Source organism: Melanerpes formicivorus, unplaced genomic scaffold (genome assembly GCF_026170545.1).
Source record: "Melanerpes formicivorus ecotype bairdi unplaced genomic scaffold, bMelFor1.0.p_v2 SCAF_5, whole genome shotgun sequence".
Classification (NCBI taxonomy): Eukaryota; Metazoa; Chordata; class Aves; order Piciformes; family Picidae; genus Melanerpes; species Melanerpes formicivorus.
In genome coordinates, this window is record NW_027142357.1 from 25,181,631 (window position 1) to 25,201,764 (window position 20,134).

Sequence of the window (20,134 nt, forward strand, 5' to 3'; positions counted from 1 at the left end):
TGGGAAATGAGTTGCAATCTGGAGCTGGGCCCAAAGGCTGTGCTGTGCCCCCTGGGGACTCTGGGTGTAGAGGAGGGCATCCCCACTGAGGTCCCATTTGCAGTCATGGGGTGCTGGCTATTGTCCTGCCCCAGGCTTCACTCCCAAGTGGGCTCAGCCTCTGGGAAGGTGGGAGAACTGGCACAGGGCCACCATCTATCATACAGCTTCCCTGCCCACACACCTCAGCAGGAGGGGAGTCACAGAGCTTTCCCTTGGACAATGCCCTGAATGCACAGAGAGGTCCCTCACACAGCACTGCCTCAGCATCCATCCCACTTCCTCCATAGCTGCTGCCCTGGATCACCCTGGCACCCAGCAGGTAATATTGGGTGTTCCACAGGAGGTTGGTAGTGCTGTCAGGGCTGCCCTGCCCCCCTCAGCCACCCTGACACTAAAGGAAGCACAGGAGGTCTGTCCCCTTGCTGTAGACTTTGGCTGATGGGAGATGCTGTGTCAGGGTTTGGAAGAGCACACCAGGTACACCGGGTAACTTGTGAGAGTGGACCCCAGTGTAGGAACCATTGCTCCCACCTTCCTCGCTTCCACGACTGGCTCCCGTGCTCCATTTTCCCTTTGCACCTTGGTTCAGGCTGGCTGCCTCCTCCCTTGGCAGGCAGGAAGCAGGCAGAGAAGCAGGCTCCTCTTCCAGGCAGCATCCTGACTTGGGTGTCCCCAGCAGATCCTCACCATCCCTCGCTTTCTCAGGCCACCCAGGAGGTTACACTCAGTCGTGTGGTGCACTTGGCCTGGATCCACCAGAGGATGCTCTAGGGGCTCCTTTTGAGAGTCTCTTCAGCGAGATCAGGGGTCCTTGCCACCAGAAGGCAACTCCTGAGGGTCCCATTTGTGTGTTTGGATCCTGCACACAAATAAATGCTGAGGCAGATCAGAGGAGAAACACTTTCATCCTCCTCCGTCCCTTAATGACAATTGTTTCTAAGAGCAGGTATCTCCCTTGCATGCTCCTGCTGACTTGGGGAAGAGGCCAGCTGCTCAGTGCTCAGTCAGGGCAGGTGGAGGGGGACACCTGTTTCCTCATGTCCCAGCAAGGTCCTGGGCTGAAAAAAAGATCAGGTGAGCCCTTTGCTGCAGCCTTTCTTCTGCATCCCACTAGCAAAGCCCTTAAGAAGAAGATTAGCCATCTGTTGTGGTCCAGTGAACTGGGTCCTGTGACACATAGTCAGGCCCCTCTGATCAGGGATGGTGTAGGCAGGCACCAGGGTTATGGTTTGGGTTAGGGTTAGGGTTTAGGGTTACAATTAGGTTTAGGATTATGGTTAAGGTTCGTGTTTGGGTTAGGGGTTAGGGCTAGTCTTAGGGTTAGGTTTATGTTTAGGGTTTAGGGTTAGGTGCTCTGTGGCTTGCAGTCTGTAGTGAGGCACATTTGGGGTTCTGTTAGGGGCTAGGGTTATTTCATTAGGGTTAAGGTTAGCACCAGGCTCAGTGTTAGGCCATTAGGGTTAAGGTTAAGGTTAGGCTGTTATGATTAGAGTTAGTGTTAGTCACTGGGATTAGAGTTAAGGTTAGGGTTTAGCCATTTGAGTTACAGTTAGTGTTATGCCTTTCCAATTAGGCTTAGGTTTAGGGTTAGGGACAGGCCATTAGAGTTAAGGCTAGTGTTAGGGCTAGGTTCAGGTTTACAGTTAGGGTAAGGCCATTAGGGTTAGTGTTATGGTAACTGTTAGGGTTAGGGTTTAGACCATTAGGATCAGAGTTTGGCTTAGGCCATTAGGGTTAGCCCATTAGGATTAGGTTAGGTTTACGGTTAGGATTTAGGTTTAGTGTTGGGATTTAGGGTTAGAATTACTATCTTGGGTTAGGTTTAGGATTATTGTTATAGCTAGAATTAAGGGTTGAGGGTTAGGGTTAGCTGCTGTGTGGCTTTCAGTCTGCATTGAAGCACAGAAGCTACGTTGGAGGAGGAGGAGAAGGAAGGAAAATTCCACCCAGAGTCCATGCAGTCAGCCAAACAGCCAGCCTTCACTGTCCTGCAGCCAGCTCTCCTCAGTCCCCTGCCTAGCAGCACTCACGGGACCAGAGCAACAGCTGCATGAGTCAGGGCTGGGCGTGGGGTCAGGGCAACCCTGTCTTTTGTGGCAGCCTTAGTCACAGCACCAAGCTGCCCCAGCCCAGTGGTACCAGAGCCCCCAGCACTGCTGCCCTCCTGCTTCCTCACACCCTGCGACCTGCCCGAGTTTGCTCGCCGTGACTCAGGAGCCAACCGCATGGCCACCCAGCTGGCCTGGCCAGTCCTGACTCCCAGGGATGGAGCAGGACCTGGGGCAGCGGGCACAGGTCAGCCCCGGCACTGTCACTGGGTGACGCTGCCCTTCACATCAGGGTGCAGAGTTAGGGTCCGTCTGCCTCTGGCCATCCCCAGGAGCATCCTCGCAGGGAGGCAGTGGGTGCTGCAGCAGCCACAGGGTGTAGGGGAAGGGATGAAGCCCTGCTGTGTGTACCATCCCATGTGACCCTCGGGCTGCGTTCCCACACCAGAGGGACTGGCCATGTAGAGGTAGGTTATCCTCCAAACTGTTTGGGGTGCTGGTAGGACCAGGACTGCACTGTCTTTGGCAAGGAGACCCCCAAAGGGCCAAACTGCCAGCTGGGGAAGGTGGCCAGATGGGACTGCTCAAGCGTGGTGTCTGTGTGGCCCTGCCCTGGGCACCTCACCCCTGAAGGGAGGGATGCACAGCCTCAGGGATGGGTGGAGCATGCTGGTTCCCATTCAGAATGAGCAGGGCATGGAGACACTGCAGTAGCCACTTCTCTAGCAGCTCTGCCCCCCAGGGATAGGCATAGCCAAAACCCCCTCCTCAGAGATGGAGGATGGCTGCTGTCTTTGTTAAAGGATAAGTAATGAGGCTGCAGGAGCTGAAGGGATTTGAGCAAGGTGAAATTTTGACAGTCAGGAACAGGAGGTGGGAGTGGGAAGGTCTCTGCCCTGCCCTTCTGCTGGGGGGACTGAAGGATGCCCTGGGAGTGGGACAGTTTGCTGCCAACCTGCAGAGCCCACCAGCCTCACAGACGCTGTTTAGTGTGCACAGTGTCAGCATGGCCAGCCTCAGGATGCTGGGGTTGCACAGGCAAAGCAGGGGCCAGACATCAGTGCCAGAGAGGGTTGAAGAAAGGATTTGGAGCCCCCACGTTCTCAGGCAGCGTCCCCAAACAGCACATCTGGGAGTCGTTGCACATCCCATCTGCTGACCCTCCACGGCTCATGGCCACTGTCTACACCCTGCTTTGGGTACCCCAGGTCCCAGCACATGCCCTTGCTGGCTGGGTGCTTGAAGGTATCCTGGCTTGCTTGGATACCTTCTCCAAACACCAATCTTGCCCTGCCAAAGCCAAGTACCCATCTCCCCACTGCCAGAACCAGCCCACACACACACTACAGTCCCAGGAACAGGGCAGAGCTGGGGGCATTGGCATGGAGCAGGTTATCAGAGCCCCCACGTTGGCCAGGGATAAGCTGGACTCGTCTGGGTAGATCAGGGAGGGACATGACCCTGTGGCTGCATGGATGACATCTGTCACGGGGAACTTCAGAGGACAGCTGCAGGCTGCTCCCTGGAGGGAGCAGCAGGAGCCTGGAGGAGAGATAAAGACCTAACAGAGTTTCTAACTCTCAGAGTTAGAGACCACAGCTGGGCATGTAGGAGCCTTGGCCAGGACCTGGCCATGCCAGTGAGACAACCCCTGCTCAGCACCCAGGGATGAGCAGGCAGAGGGACCACAACCATGAGCAAGGGGATTGTCAGAGGTTTCAGGTGCTGCTGCCCAAGCCTTCCCTTGGCTGAGCTGGTATCCCGATTTCTCAGCCTCCCCCTCACAGGCCTATCTGTAGTAACCCAAAGCTGCTTTCTCTCTCTTTTTTTTGTTTTTTATTTTATTTGGTGGCAAAAACATCCTATGTTTGGTCTCAGTCCAGAGTGATTTTTCAAACGTTGGTTGTTTTTAAAGTTGGGTTGAATTAATCTGCCCAGCTGTTTTCAACTTGAGCAATGGAGGGGAAGATACTGTCCTCCCCCTGTGAAAAAATAAAAATAAGCCCTCAGTGTTACAAAGGGTTAGAAGGCTTTTTTTTCCCTTTCTTTTTTTTTTTAAGACAGATTTTATAAACTTCCTCTTTTTCCCTTGGGAAGGTTTAGCAAGTTTTGCAATGTAAACTTCCCAGAAGCAGGAATCTGCGCTACGCATGCACACGTACAGCTACACCCCCCCCAGCTCCCCGTGGCGCTCAGCCACCCTCGTGCGCCCCTTGCTCCCCTCCCAGAGCTGAGGCTTGTCTGAGCACCACCCACAAGAGCATGGGGCTGAAAGTTTGGGGGGGGGGGGAATGGGGAAGCTAATTCTTACTCGTAGGTACTTACACGCACACTCCCAGGCACTTCCTCCTGACTGCAGTCCCACACGCAGCCATGCGTGTGCATCCCCCACGCAGGCAAGCACACAGGTACAGCTGCCCGAGCAAGCCACCCCCCGTGTCCCCAGAGCTTCCATGAACATCACCCCTGCAAACCTTCGTTCATGCAGCCGCATGCACGTTGCCCATGTGCACCCCTACACATTCCCACCCTCATGCCCTCCTATACAGCCCCCGATGCCCTCCCATGTAAACCCAGTACCCGCCCTCATGTATTCCTTCATGCTCCCCTCTATACCCTTCCACACCCACTCCCATGCCCCCCATTCACACCTCCACGCAGCCCTCCATGCCCACTCCCACGTGCCCTGCACATCCCTCCACGCCCCATCCTGTGTCCCCCATGTGCCCGCATCCCCCGGCCTGCCGCGCTTGCCGTGCCGCAGCGCCCCCTGGCGGCAGCCCTCAGACGCACCGTCCTCCCCGGCCTGCATCCCGGGTTGCCACGGCGACGGCAAGGGGTGTTGCCCCCCACACCGGGATGGAAGCTGCGGATTCTTAAGGGGATATAGCGGGCTTCTATGGATCTGGGGAAACTTCTAGGAATCTGGGGGGACTGCTGGAGCACTTTTAGGGACCTTGGGAGTTGCTAGGAAAATGCTCTTAGGGAATGCTGGAGATCCTTCTATGAGTCTGGGGTGCGGTGCTAGTGGACAGGGAGCTTTTAGGAAGCCCCTGGACATCTGGAGAACAGAGGCCACTGCCAGGGAACCGGTGAGCTAGGAGATTGCTAGGGGAATCTGCTGGTAGTTCAGCCCTCTGCAGATCACTGAATCACACCCAGCCCCTCCCTGGCTATGGGCATCACCTGCCTATACCAGGACCTCTCCTGGCTACTATGGGACTGCATTTGGCTCTTTCAGCCCAGTGACAGCAGAGAACAAAGGTAGGGGGTTGACAGCCCCCACAAGAGCTAACCTTCCTCCTGAGTTAGGCAAGGCACTTGGAGTTACCCTGGGAGTGCAGAGGAGTCACCTCAAGATCAGTGGCCATGTGCCTCTCTCCAGGTGAGAGCCCCCTGGCCCTGCACTAGCTCAATTTTCTATCTTCTTCCTTCTCCGCAATTTTGGTTTTGTGGTCTTCAGCCTTCAGAAGCTGTGATCTGGGAGAGGACACAGGTTGGATCCCTTACTCAAAATAACTACCTGTTTTCCCCAGTGTTCATCCCTGATTAAGACATCCAGAGCTATGTCCAAGCAACCAGGAGCATGAAACAGTCCACTGTGTAAAAACTGAGGCAGGCTCCAGAGAAGGATTTTGGTTAAGCAAGATGGGCAGCCTGGGATTTGAGGAGTGTCCCAGTGTTTCTGATTCAAAGGGACCTGCTCAGCCCATGCGGTGGGTTTCCACATCTCCCAGCACACAGACTCTGCATCCCTGCAGCTCCCTTCCTGCAGAGCCCTCCAGCACCCATGCATGTCATCCCTGTCACAGACATACCTTCAGCAGCTCAGTCAGACATGTGCAAACAAGCTTGCAGACAGGCACACACGGGGCCGGGGCCACCGGCACCCACATGCTGACAGTTTGCCCTGTGTGTCTGCTCATGCAGACAAGCGGCCAGCTTGTTTGCACACCCACAAGGGGCTCACAGGCACGGCGCTGGCTGTGTGCACAAGCTGACACGCACACATATGGTCATGAACGTGTGCAGACGTGTTGCCTGCGCACACACACTGAGCTGCTTGTGTGCACAGGTACCTTCTCCCGCACCCACCCAGCCCCACTCACACCCACCCGTGTGTTCCATGAGCAGGCAGGCACGTGGCTGGGATTTCCCAGGAGCCCTGCGTGCCTCCCCTCTCCCAGCACTGCTGTGAGCAAGTCAGGAGGGAATTTCCAGCTGTGAAGCTGACAGATTTAGAGGCTCCCACCTCAGCGCTCTCTGTGCCAAGTTCACCAGGACTTTGCTTCCCCTGCCCTTCCTTGCTTGCTGCCCAGGGATAAAAAGGAACTCACTGATGGGCATCAGCAGCACCCCACTGCATCTTTCCTTGCCTTGCAGGGTGCCCAGCACTGTGAGTTTTCCTCCTGCTCTGCCTGATAGTGCCCAGTGAGGGGGACATTGCCTGCCTTGGCTTGAGAGCCTTGGTAGCCCCTTCGAAGAAGAGTAGACAAAGCCCCACACCATGCATTGCTACAGTGTGGAGGGTAGGAACAGGAGCACAGACCTCTCTGCCCAGGCTCTGACTCTGCTGACATCCCTCAAGGGATCAGTCCCCTGACCACTGTGACACTGACAGCTGAGTGGAAACTGTGCACACATGCTCCCCTCTGCAGTTACCTAAACCCACATGCTAGGTACAGCTGGAGAAACCAGTTCCTGCAGGTTTCTTGCAGCACAGAAGGGACCCCCTCAGAGGTCTGTGGAGCCTCTGCCCTATGGGCAGCCAGGAAGATTGCTACTCACTCTATTTGCCTACAAGGGGCACAAACTGATCAGATTACCAAGACATGCCTGGCACCCTGACAGCCAGGTGAAGCTGCATATTGCCTATGGTATGCCAAGTGAATGCCTAGCATGCCACCAAGCCATCAGTGTCGGCACTGTGTGGGGATTTTCCATGACAGGCCCTGCAACTGCAACTGCAGCAATGATGACTGAAGACTAAGTGAAAAGAACAGAAGATACCTTCAAGAAACTCACAGCCCATCACCATGATGTCAGAGCAGCTAGCCACACCTCCTGCTTGAGGGACCATGGACTGCAGGTCACTGAAAACATCTCAGGTCAGATGGCAATGGGACACAAACTGACATCCCCAAGCAGCAGTGACCATGGATGATGGGAAGAGAGCATCCACCCAGCCTGGGGGCTGCAGAGTGGGGCAGGAGAGCCCTTGCCCTCATCCACACTCATCTCCTGGCTCTACAACTGTGGATTAAAGCAGAGAGTGGATGAAAAATGAGCCAGGCTCTGCCACAAGTCCCAGTGTGGCCAGCAGCAACAGGAGGCTGGAGGGAGTCCAACTGGTTGGGACTCACAGACAGAGCAGGACAGCTCTCCAGCCAGTCACACCCCTGCACAGCAGCAGCACTTCCCAGCCCTCCCCAGGAAGCGCTGTGCCACACTATCTTTAAATATCTTTATTAGAGGAAGCTCTGTGCCCATAGCCCCCACTGTGGGGACCGTGGGGATGCCAGGCAGCCCCCTGCTGTCCACTGGGAAAGCTGGAACTCCCCAGGGCACAGAGCTGGGCTCACTCACGCCATCCCTGCCGCTGGCTTAGCCTGTCTCTGTCCCAAGGGGCCACAGTGTGAGCCCGGGGTTGGCCCCCCAAATTGTCCTCGCCTGATCCCAGGCCATCAGATGCAGAGGCTGAGCTCCTGCCGGACAGAGCACTTGCGGCACTGCACCACGCAGCACCAGTGGAAGCGGCATAGGCAGTTCTCCTCCAGCACCACCGTCTCGTCCCGGTGCCCTCGCCCGCAGCACAGCAGGTCGCACCCACTCGTGTCCATGGCTGTGCTGTTGCAGATGCGGCCCCGGGTGCCCAGCGAGCCCGTCTTACGGTTAGCCGAGCAGAAGTCGGGCGAGTCGGCTGAGTAGATGAGGTCCTGCTTGTCGGGAGGTTTGATGTTGTCACCCACGGGGATGAGGGTTTTCCCATCGTTGCCTCCCATCACCTTGAAAGCGCCGTTGAAGCGCTCCAGCAGGCGGTCCCCCACCTCGCGAAAATGGGGCATCTTCCGCCAGCAGGTCCGCAGGGTGCAGGAGCCGGACAGCCCGTGACACTTGCACTCTGTCCTCATGTAGCTACGCACCGCCTGGGGAAGAGATGCCAATGCTCAGCCCTCAGTGCCCCACATCCCTGCCTAGCACCCCCAGTCCAAACCCTGCCACTTGGTGCTGCCCTGGCCTGGGGGAGGGTGCTGGGGAGGAGGCACAGTTAAGTTTCCAAAGCACCTGCGAAGGTCTTTGGTGTTCATATTTCAGTCAAAGTTGGTGTAGATCATGGCTTGGGGGAGATAAAGGTGGAAGGTTGAGCTGGGTGGGGCAACGAGGGGGTTATGCTTGCGGAGGGCAGGGAATGCAGGGGTCTTACCAAGCGCCCAGCTTCGTTGTTGTGCAGGTCAATAAGAGCTCGGATGTCATTTTTGCCTTTCTTGCTCTTGGCGTCCATGAACTGCTGAGATTTCTCATAGCCAAATTGCACATCGTCCCCACAGCCCCCCCACTCCCAGGCTGTGCCCTCTGTGCCTGGACCCGCCGTGGGCGAAGGGGGAGCCCGGCTCCGTGTCAGCTCGCAGCCACACTGCAACAGCTCGCCCATGCTGCAGGCCTGCGTGATGGCATGGCTCACCCCAGCGGCCGTGATGGCATACACGAAGGCTGTCTCCCGGATATCTGTAGGAGAATGAATAGTGTCAGGATGCAAGGTCTGCTCTGGCAAATGCTCTTGCGAGCAAGGAATCCCCCCACCAACACACCGTGGAGGCTTGGACCTCCCCTTCTCTCTCCCTTCTTCTGTGCTTAGCGCTGTTCCCTTGTAACGTGCCCACCCAGGAGCAGGCTGCCTCAGACAGGAGATCTCTCTTGCAAGCAGATGTGCAGAATCTGGGAGTTGGCCAGGCCCTGCAGTGTTTCTCCACCCCAGCCACAGGGTCCTAGGGGCAACAAATCTTCTGCCTCCCTTTGCAAGGATGGGGCTGCCCCATAGGAAAGAGTGGCTCAGAGAGTAGGGGGAATCCTGAGTGATTAGGTGGTACCCACAGCTTCCTCACACTACCCTGCTATGTCTCACCAAGCAGTAAAAATCCCATCCCCAACTGCAGGCTTGGCACCTGGAGAGAAGTGCTGAGAAGGACACCCACTGTGAGTGACACTCACCCCACTGCAGGGCAGCAGTGATGAAGCTGTGTTGCTCGCTCTCTCCATAGCTGCCTGCCCCCCTCCCTCCACCGGCACAGCCTCCACCCTGCAGGATTATTTATTAGTAGTATTTGCTCCTGTCTCTCTCTGCTCCGGGACACGAATTCCAAGCATCTTTCCCCTGCCCGGACCTGCCGCTCGCAGCCGCAGCCAGCAGGGGATTCTGGCAGTGGGGGTGCGGCACCCTGCTCCGGGGGCTCCCGTGCTCCCCCTGTCCTATGCCAGTCAAAACCCTGCCCACCCAAATGCCAGGGTAGGGCTGGCCCAGGGTGGTGACACACAGAGGGTGCCTGGGGCATAGGGATGAAGTGGAAGGTGTATTCTAGGGGTTGCCCCATCCCTTCATCTCCAGCACTCTGACTTGGGTGGTCTAGTGAGAAGAGAGGTTCAGGGGCACCAGCTCCATGAGGGCGTCCACCACAAGCCCATGCAGCACCTGATCCTTACTGCTGTTGGTGGGAATTGGGCACACAGCTGCCTTTCCAGCAGTGCCACCCCATGGTCGGGTGTCCCCTACCCTGGCCCTCCTGCTCCCCCTAAAGGCACACGATCACCCACCTGCTCCTGCCCGGGGCTGACAGAGTGCTCAACGGGCAGTTTGCAGCTGGCAGAGGTCCCCGTGCCACCCTGCCAGCCAGAGCCCTGAGGGGATGCCACTCCTCTGACAGCTCCTCCAGACACGTGGCTGCCTCCAAGACAGCCTGCTCCAGCACGCCATGCCTGGAAACAGCGGCAGGGAGGGAAGGGAGTAGGACCACAGTTGTGCCAAGGAGGCCATGGCTGGAATTGGAGCCCACTGAACCATCCTTCTGATGGCAGCAGGGAACCCCCCAAAATACTGGGGTGGTTTAATCAGTTTCTCTCACAGGAGACTGGTGCCTGCTGGCACCTTTCAGCGCAGGGCAAACTCTCTGCCTCTAACACCCATGATGCAGGCCTGGGCACCTCCGCACCTCTAGCTGGGATGTCACTCGTCTTCAGAGTGCCAGAGGCTCCTAAAGTCACCAGGACACTGCTCTTCTCCACTGAACATAGGAGCTCCTTCAGCATCCCCGTGCCTGATAAATTTGTCGCCAACCCAAGCTGTACTGGTTACTTCACAGCTCATCCACCAGCATCATGCACTCATCACCCAGTCAGACCCTGGCATCCTGGCACAGCCCCACATCCAGCCTGGAACTCTGCTTGGCGTAGATCCCACCCACCTCTCTGCCAATGTGAAAACAGGTGACTCTAGAGGCAGGAGAAACCCTTGTGGACCCTAACTCTTGCCCCTCAGATGAATATATGTTAGTTGTGTTTGAGGAAAACCCACACCTGCAAATCAGCTTCTTAAATGAACCTGACCCCTGTCACAGGCCAATGTCTCCTTTGAGGCCTCGGCTCTGCCTTTCACTGGTACTCTCAGCTGTTGGCTGCCCTTGCCAGTGCCCACAGGGAGGCTGCAATGATCCTCCCTGCAGTACCCAAGGACATATCCCCCTGCCTCAACAAGACAGGTGAAGGCTAAGGCAATCGGGGCTTGCTTCAGCACAGAGATCAACATGAGAACAGGGACAGGGCTAAATTCACCACCCACTAAGTGCCTCTCCAGTCTGAGGTGCTTTGAGCATCCCTCCTCTTCCCTATACAGCCCCCAGCCTCTCTCCTCAAGGAGTGTGGCAGGGATTACCCTTCACTCACAGATTCATGGGTGCACCCTTGGACCTGCCTGTCCATCCTTCCCACTATGCCCCTCTCCCTTGGGGTGACATCAGGGTGCCCACAAAGGGACCAGGGACACAGGAACAGGGGGAAAGCGCTGCTCACTCCTGCCCCTTGCAAGGATAGGAGGGGGAGTCTGCAGGCACCCATGGGGCAAGGGGCGGCTCCTCATGACTCTTCATTGCCTTGCACCCAGACCCCTTCCCCCAGCACAGCCCGGGGTCCCAGGGGGAGCAGTAAATCACTGCCAGACGAGGGTGCATTCTTGAGCTTTGTGAAGCCCCGCTCTGTCTGGGAGCATCGGTAATTGCTTCATTACAACACAGGGAGACATGTCCCGGCAGTAAAACCTCAGAGTGACTGCACCAGGGAGCACTGAGCAACCCCTACACACACAGAGGCACAGGTTTGCATGCCCAGACTCTGCTCCAGGAGTCCCCAGGGAGGTGTGTGGCTGGGTGGCTGGAGGCTTTTTGGGAGATGGGAGGCTGAGGAAGCGCTGTCCTTACCCTGCTGCAGGATCTTGCCAAAGTACTTGCTGTGGCTGGTGCAGTTCCAACGGCGGAAGCGGAATTGGTACTGGCACTCTCGGACGCCCAGCTTGGTGCCCTTGGCCACCTCCTGCACGATCTCCGGCTCCAGCTGGCACAGCTCCGCCTGCTTCCCTGCCAGCCGCTTGGTCTTTCGGCAGATGCTGTTGGGGTCCATGACCAGGGGGCTCCCCACTGCCCTGCAGGAGGGACAGCGAGCAGAGCAAAACCAGCACCTGAACTGGGGGGGGGAGCAGGATAGGGATTTGCATGGCCAAACCTGCTCCCAGGGACAGAACAGGGTCATTGCTGAGCCAGGGTACCAAGAGGACAGGGAAAGGTATGCAGGCAGGGCAAGGCAAACGTTATGGGATGGTACCCGCATGCCAGCACCCAGGGAATACCTAACCCTGCCCAGCGAAGATGACTGGGGAGCTGGGGAGATCCCACTTTGGGACTGGCTGGAGGATGATGCTGGCACATGCCACTTCATGCCTGGAAGCCCTTGGGGACATCACTGGGGGTGACAACGGTGTCCTATGTGGCAGAGAGGCTGTGCTGTTCAGCTCGTTAGGTCTGGTGCTGACCTGACACAACTGCCTAGTATTGCAGTGTGACCAATGCCTGGTGTAGCTGCAGCTCCTAAAGCCCTGTGGGCACAGCAGGGAGCCAAGCCAGCGCTCTTGGTGTGTCTCCCCCTCTCTGCGGGGCTTGCTGCTCTGCCTCATGGGAGACAAAATAAGTGATCTTGCTGGCAATAAAGCCCCTTGGCTTGCCAGGCTCCTATGCTCACCTCCTCATAACTGTGTGATGGCCCTGGGGGGAATGGAGCCATGAGTGGGTGTGGTCACACGAGAGAGGGATGCAGGTGACATTACCATCCCAGCTGATGCCAGCACGGGAGGGCAAGTCTCAGCTGAGCCCATGTCAGAGGCAGCTCCTCCTCATCAGCACAGCTACAGCAAGGTGCCTGGCTCTCCAGACCAGGAGGCAAAGTCTGAGCATGATGCCACACTCCTTGGAATGCTGCTGGCTACAGAAACTCCTGTGCTTTCCTCACACGTTTTGCCAGGAGTGCCCTCCACGGCACAGCTCCTGCAGCTGTGCACCCTGACAGCGTTGTGCCCCATGCCAGCATGGGCGATGCTCCAGCTCTGCCCTGGGCAATGCCAGTGCTGCAATGGGCAGAGAGCAGGCACACCGTGCTGATAGTCTCCTGTCCACACAACCCATCCCTTGGTGCAGGGACCACAAACCACCTGAATTTAGCACACCTCAAACACAGACCCTCTCATCCCTGCCTCGCCTCCAGCACCGCCCCCATGGGCTCAGAGTCTGTCTTGATCAATAAGATTATTTTCCTGGCTGTGGATGCACACAGGACCCCAGGGCTGGGCTCGGCATCCCCCAGCACTTTGGGACACCCAAGGACTGCAAGGCCACGTCCCCTGGAGTGCCCTGGGGAGCCGCGCCCAGGCAATCCATGCTGCTGGCAGCCCTGCTCGCTGGGGAGCACCAGCTGCGCTGCAGCTTCCAAACGCAGACCTTTATAGTCTGGCCAAGCCCCAGGGGCTTGAAAAATCACAAGCTGAATCCTGGTGTTTAAGTATGTTCTGGGTTTCCTTCTCACTCTCACACAGCTGGGAAGCTGTGTTCAGGACACCAGGCTGCAGGAATTCCCTTGCCATCCTGACCATGCTGCAAACTTCCTCCAAGTGCCTTTTTAGAAATTCACGGTCCCGTTAGGGTCCCCCTGCCCCACAGCAGACTCCCAAGCTGCCCTCATCTCCTGCCCACCAAAATCTCTCTGGGATTATGGAGGATGTGCCCTCTTGCACAGTCTGGAAAAGAATTCTTTATGCTTTGGCTGGAGGTTTAATGGGTTAAATAGCAATCCCAAGAGGTGCAGCCTGGAAGGGTAGTCTTCATCAAGGAAACTGAGGCAAGCTTACACTGCTGCTGGGGAGCACCTATCTCCCTTTGCTTCTGCCAGCAGGTTTCACCTTTCTGCATGATGCACAAGGGCCTCTGCAAAGGGATGGAGCAATTGGGAAAGCATCAGGGGGCTGTGGCCAGGCTGGCACAGGTCCCCCATTGATGGGGAAACTGAGGCCCACATGGAAAGCCACAAGCAAGCCTGTCCAGTCACATCCCATGATCACCACATGCAGACTTCAGCCTCCATGCTGGTCTCCCAGTTTGGTCTCCTTGGGGACTGCAGGCTCCAGACATCCCCAAAGGGACAGCAGAGGTTTGGCCCTGCTCCAGTGGGGTGGGGAAGAAGGAGCTGGGATGGGACTTTCATTAAGAGATGACTCTTTGTACTCATATAAAAAGGATGCGCCAGGCCCCCGGGGCCATCAGATCAAATGCTGAACTGCAGATCACCCCGGCCCGTCGGATCAGGCCGGGAAGAGGAGCTGAGCCCCGCGGGGCTGGGGGGTGGTGGGTGGCTCACCGGCACCACGGGGGTCCCCACCCATGGCCTGGGCAGCAGTGAAGGCACCGGGAGCATGTGGGGGCTCGCTGGCCATGCCGGCGAGGCATGGCGTGGGCTGCTTAAGTCCTGCGCGATGTTAATTTCCGCTGGGCTCTGCTTTCTGGCACGGGGAGGCTGCCGGGAGCCCAAGAGCTGTTTTGCTTTGGAGGGGTTGGGGGGGGGAAGTGGGGGGGAGACAAGGGCAAGAAAAATGCTGCCAAACTGCTACTGCTTTGGCAAGGGCTCCAGCGCGGGGCCCAGATCTGCCTGAGCTTGTCCTGCTCCAAGGCCTCCCGCATCTACAATTAAGGTGCCCCACCTCTGCCGCCGGGCACTCCTCCCCCTGCCCTGGTGAAGGAACCAGGTCACCAGCCTGGCTCCCCCAAACCCATTAAGGGCACCCCAGCCCCTGCTGCCTCCTGCCCAACAGCCCCCAGCCAAGTTCAGCAGCTTGGTGGCATTCCTCTCTTCTGTCCCCGGTGCTCTTCACCTGCTGCCAAAACTGCCCACCTCAACCTAAAAGGAGCCAAGATGTTGAGTCTCACTTCTCAACCTGATTTCCAGCACTTCTATGCAAGGGAGACAACCACCGTTGCTGAAGGGGGAAACTGAGGCACAGAAGAGCAGCTGTAACCTGCTGCCAACCTACTGCTATCACTTCTTTGGCTGCCACAGCTACAGCCTGAGCCCAGTCTCAGGGACACATAAGAAAGGGGAGTCACTGGCACAGCTGATGTAACCTGTGTGATCTGGATGTTGTCCCCACAGCCACAGGGCCAGGGGCTCCTAAGAGCCATAATCACCAGCTTTTCCTGCTCAGCTCACATTCATGTCCAGCATGTCCCAGTCTGGTTCCTAGCCAAAATCATAGATCAAGATAGTTTATGGGCAAGCCTGGCCCAAACAAAGCCCCCATCTGCCCGCTGGACATGGGGAAGGTGTAGAGCAGGGCTTCTTCTAGTTCCTACCAGCAGAGCAAGATCAATGGGATCCAGTGGGGTACCAGTTTGCAGGGAACCAACAGAGAGAAGGTAGCAGAATTATGTGATGAGGAAGTGGATAGTCAGCCTTCACAAACAGCACCCACATCTTGTGTCTTCTTTGGTCCTGATGGTCCTGAAGCCCCAAGGAAAAGCAGTGTCTGTGTTGTGCCAGGTCTATGTGGGACCAGACAGATCTGCACCCGTTGCATATGGGTGTCTGGATGCTACCAAGTGGCAAATGGCATGGCTCGCCTCCCATCCAGGTCTCCATCCCAGTCCCTGGATGCTTTCAGGTGTGAGATGCAGGGTGCCAGGGTACCCACCCCATTGCCCTGAGCCCACAGGCACTTCTTCACCTGTTTGCAGATGTGAGATTTGCAGGATGCCAGCCCTGGAAAGCCAAACTCCATCCCCAGAGGACATATCATCCTGCATCCCACCCAGTAGTGTCATACTTGCTGACAGCTCTGCAAAGAAATCAGATGCAAAAGGAGCCCAGCTCGTTCCAAGCTGTGCAAACAGGGCAAGGAGGGGACACACATGAGTTTCACCCATCCAGCTTTCCCTTCAGCCCACGCAGGCGCACGACAGGTACCCAGCCCCTCACCCGGGGCAATGTGTGGGTGCTGCCACTAACTGGGGCAGCTGGGTGTGGAAAGAGGAACAGGAGGTGCATGGAGGGAGTGAGTAAGCAGCAAGTCACCGCCCTGGGGGGCACAGCCGGGTCTTGGCCACCAAGCAGCACCAGGGGGCACCAAGAGAGATGGGAATGCCATGAGCTGGGGAAAGAAGAGAGCCCCCATTCCCTGACCTCCTTCTTGGATCTCCTCAGCAAAGATGAGATGCAAACCAATGGGATGCTGCACAAAGGTAAGAGGCTTCAGCGTGGCATGGTGTCAACCCGCAGACTTGCCAGCTGCAGGGTCACGCTGAGGCCAGGTGCTGCGGGCAGGAGCTGCCCAAACCTGTGCTGTGGGTGCCAGGGTGGATGGAGGGAGCAAATGCCTGCAGAGGTGGTGGTCCCAGAGCTGCATCCAAGTCCTAGAAGGGCTGCGATAAGAAGAAAGGAGTCCACCCAACCTTGGTCACTGTCCTTCCTCAGGGTGCTGGTGGAGGCTGAAACTGGTGTGGCCCAGCACCCTCCTGCACGTGGGGGGTTTGAAGGGGTCAAGACTCTGATGCAAAGCCCAGCCAAGTCCTTCAGCTTGAAGCATGCATAGGACGGACCTGGGCAAGGTGTCACTGTGGAAGAGTGAAGAAAACCGGGAGCAGGGAGCAGGGATGGCATGGGGAAAAGCTCAGCTGTCTTTTGGGGAGGACACAAGTACACAGCTCTGAAGCCAGTACCATCTCAAAGGGCCCAAGGGAAATATTTTCCTTTGGAAAAATCCAGCAGGTCAGCAGCTGCTCCTGAAGGGGCACAGGGAGATGTGATCAGGCTGGGGCTCTCACACTGGGAGGTGATTTGCTGCCCACGCAGCACTGCTTCAGGGGTGAGGGCACACCTGGGACAGTCAGGTAGCTTAGTCTGCTGAGTACTCTGGGGGATCATGGGCTGTGAGGTGGTGGCTGTGAATCAGCAGGCCCGGGGGTGATTCACAATGCTCTCCCCAAGGCACACAGGTAGGGCCCTTCAGTCTGCCTTTACAGGCTCCAGGGCAGCAGAAGAGAATGAGAGGCCACCAGCACATGAAACTCACCTTGGGATATGTGGTCTCAGAGAGGATAGGGCCAAGACCCCTCAAGCAAAGATGCAGCCATAGGTGCTGGTGGATGGGTCCCCTCTGAGCTCCTCTGAAAGGAGCACCGTGAAAACCTGGAGATACATTGCCCATGTGCATGCATGGGAAGGGAACACACAGCAGGTGTCCATCCCTCTAGGCACCCTCAGACCTACAGCTTGAGTGGAGCACATCTCAACTGGGATGGTTTTCCCCCTTACTCTTCTCTTCCACCTCCTAACTGCTCTGGTCTGTGCCCATGGAGAATCAGTGGGGACTTAGGCACTGAGGAATCCTGAATTTGCTCACACTCATCCCCGTAATGCCTCTGTCCCTGCGAGCACAGTCAACCACACACTGAATGCACAAGCTGAAATCCTGCCCTGAACCTGCTCAATGCTTCTGACACATCAGGTTTGCCTGCCCGATATCTCTGCACCCTCCAGACCAGCCCCAGGAGACTCAGGCAGTCCTTCCCTGTCCTGCTGAGGGAGGAATCACTGTTGTACAAGGAGACAGCTAAGAAACACAAAAAGATGAGGGGATGGGGAAGAAATATTATAGGGCTGATGGAAGCAAGGGGGACCTATTCCCTGCATCCTGGCATGAACCAGGGGACTGGAAACACCTGAATGCTACATCTTCTGACTGGCACTGTCCATAGCCTGCTCCTCTCTGCCATGGACAAGTCCATGTGTCTGCCCCTCTGCCTCTTCTTAGACCTAGAGGTATAGGGGGTATAGAACAAGGGTAACTGTACCATCACTGAGACCTCTGGGGCCATCCTACCACAATGAGGTTGCTCTTTCTCCAGTTATGTCATCATCATCATGACGTCACTACTCGTACCTCGCACCTGAGCTCATTTTCTCTGTAGATGCAGCTGTCTGCCAGGATCCCAGCAGGTGCAGTTACTGTTTGTGAGCCACTGAGCTTGGGTGCATGCCTGGGCTGAAGACCACATCTCCCAGGACCCAGCCCTGATTCACTCTGCTGTGTTACTGTCAGAAACCAGTTTGTCACAACCGTTGGAGAAAAATGCCTCAGACAGGCAGCCCCGGCATGTGTGTCCCCTACACTGCACAGCCAATGCTCCCAGGGGTGGGATGGCATGGAAATGCAGACTCCGTTCTTACCTAGGGGAACATGCCCCCTTGGCTAAGCTCCCAAAGGTGCCCAAAGATGCACAGGCAAAGGCATGCCACCCAAGTACGTTCACGTCGGTGGCAGGGACATCAAGGAACAGCTCTACAAATATCATGATCCTTGGGGCTTGCAGGAGCCCTGGCACACAGACAGCTGCAGCCCTGAACCCCTCCTCATCAAAACCAAACCCAACAGACACTAGTAGCTGCAGGGAGAGGGGACGAGTGCATGGAAAGACGCCTGTCCTGAGCTGGCTCGAAGGGCCAGGCATCACCCCGACCTCTCTCACCAGCATGGGAAGAGCTCCCTGGAAATGAGGGATTATCTCAGCCCAGGACCGAAGATCCCAGGCTCTGAGGGAAGTAGCTCGTGAATCCACCAGCTGCTCAGGCGTCCTGCCCGGGGAAGCCCGGTACGTCCATTTGGTGGTGCTGGTGGCCTCGTTCACACATCAGCTCCTCCCGGCTCACTGGCTCCCGTGCTCTGCGGTGAAGCAGAATGCGTGCTGGGGATCTTCCTGCAGCCCCTCCACTGCCCAGCACACTTGGCCGCGCTGCGTGCAGCTGAGTTATTATTCTTAAATTAAAGGATCCTTGTTTTGTAAGGGAAGAATAAACAAGTTCGACCCCTTGCCCTCCTCTGCCAATTTCTGCTAATCTCCCCAAGTCGGCACTGCCAGCACATGCACAGCATGGTCACAGCACCAGCAGGACCCAATCTCAACACCAGATGCAGCTCTGTGCAGCTGAGCTGAGGGGCAGTAGTACCCCAGCACCCTGCCCTTGCTGATGTCGTCTGTCCATCCCTGAAATGAAGGCAAACTGATCTCCCCACTTCACCCCTGCCTGCTCCAGCCATGGACAGAATGACACCGATGTCCGTGGAGCTGGGGCATGGGCTACAATCCTGGGTATGAGGACTTGCTACATGAGTATTGATGAGGATGGAACAGAGAAAGTGGGGAAGAGATGAAGGGACAGCTTGCATGTGCAGGGTAGTGGTTGGAGAATTAACCAGTGAAAACATCAGCTCTCAGGCAGCACTAGAGGCTGTGCTCCAGGATCGCACAGGTACCCTGAGGTGGGTGGCAGGGAGCAGGATGACCCTCCACCTAGGGTCCACCTAGTCCTAGTCAGGGCTCACTCTACCATACTCTCCTCTCCAAAAAAATACTCTCTTCCCTTTCCTCAGCAATAAACACCACACTCGGGCTGCAGGGCCAAACTCTCAGCCAGTATACAACTGACTGTAACAGCAGCATTTATGCCCAGCAAGGCACCCTGTTTGCCCTGCACTCCAGGAGCTAACGAAGAGGATGGAGTCACAGAATAAATCACTGGCGGGCAGGCAGGGGACTGGGAGGGAAAGGCTTATGGAGAGCTTTATTTTAGGGGTCAAAAGAGTGTGACAATGTGGAGATGAATAGCCTCAGATAATGAATGATAGCCCGGACAGCACACCAGGGAGCTGGAATCTAAGCACTTAAAACCGGATAAAGACAGGCTGGGTGAAATTCTTAATAGATTTAAATAGTTCATGTTTCGACAGATACCTGGGCTTTCCGAGGTTGGGTCCCAGCTCTGCGCTTGTAATGAATCCCCCACCCCCTCCGGAATCCTCCAAGGCACCGTCTCTGCCTTTGATGAAGGCACCATTACAAACAGGGGTTTTGTCCCTGCCGTGTCCGGGCCACCACTCAGGAAGGGACACCATAGGGACCTTCAGGCTTTTAATTAAAGTTGACTTATTGGAGGTGTGTAGAGGCCCCAATCCCGCCTTTGCCATCCCTCAGGCTACTACCCTCCCAGGCTGTGGGCTTAGGGTGCGGGGAGGTAGGCTGCTGCTCTCTCTGCAGGAGCTACGTGTCTTCTGCTCCTGGGGGTCCCCCAGCCTGCTGTCCCAGACACATTCTGGCACCCACCCCGGGATGTCCTACTCACCACCAGAGCCCGATGATGTTGGCGGGGCAGAGGAGGATGAAGAAGAGCCCCATCTGGGTCCGGGAGGAAGGCAGCATCCTGCCAGGGCTCTGAGGGAAGAGCTCAGCCCCCTCCGCTCACCCTGCGGGGTGCCGAGCAGCCCCGAGGGCCGACGCCCCGGCTGGTGGGTGCCCGCTGCCTCCCTCCGCTGGGCTGGGGCGGGCGGGCACCGCGGCCGGCGGGGCCGGGCTGGGCTGGGGCTGGGCTGGGCAGGCACCTCCGGACGGCTGGAGCTCGGCGCGGAGGCTGCT

The 20,134-nt window shown here is 56.9% G+C and overlaps 1 protein-coding gene across 1 annotated transcript; it reads right to left on the reverse strand.

The window, feature by feature from the left end:
• Positions 1 to 7,540: 7,540 nt before the first annotated feature.
• WNT6 (Wnt family member 6) lies at positions 7,541 to 20,006 on the reverse strand. Its single transcript, XM_068138854.1, has 4 exons — positions 19,845 to 20,006; positions 11,555 to 11,775; positions 8,515 to 8,816; positions 7,541 to 8,236 (listed from the first exon to the last, which is right to left on the reverse strand). Exons 1-4 carry the CDS (start codon positions 19,919 to 19,921, stop codon positions 7,775 to 7,777), a joined length of 1,062 nt encoding a protein of 353 aa, XP_067994955.1. The 5' UTR covers positions 19,922 to 20,006; the 3' UTR covers positions 7,541 to 7,774.
• Between the last annotated feature and the right edge of the window lie 128 nt (positions 20,007 to 20,134).

What these genes read in the sequence shown, in the direction of transcription:
- WNT6 (XM_068138854.1), bottom strand. Translation starts at nt 19,921, where the DNA reads ATGCTGCCTTCCTCCCGGACCCAGATGGGGCTCTTCTTCATCCTCCTC. An exon ending in TGGCAAGATCCTGCAGCAGG is followed by an intron (nt 8,817 to 11,554) that starts GTAAGGACAGCG and finishes ATTCTCCTACAG; the next exon opens with ATATCCGGGAGACAGCCTTC. An exon ending in ACAACGAAGCTGGGCGCTTG is followed by an intron (nt 8,237 to 8,514) that starts GTAAGACCCCTG and finishes TCTCTTCCCCAG; the next exon opens with GCGGTGCGTAGCTACATGAG.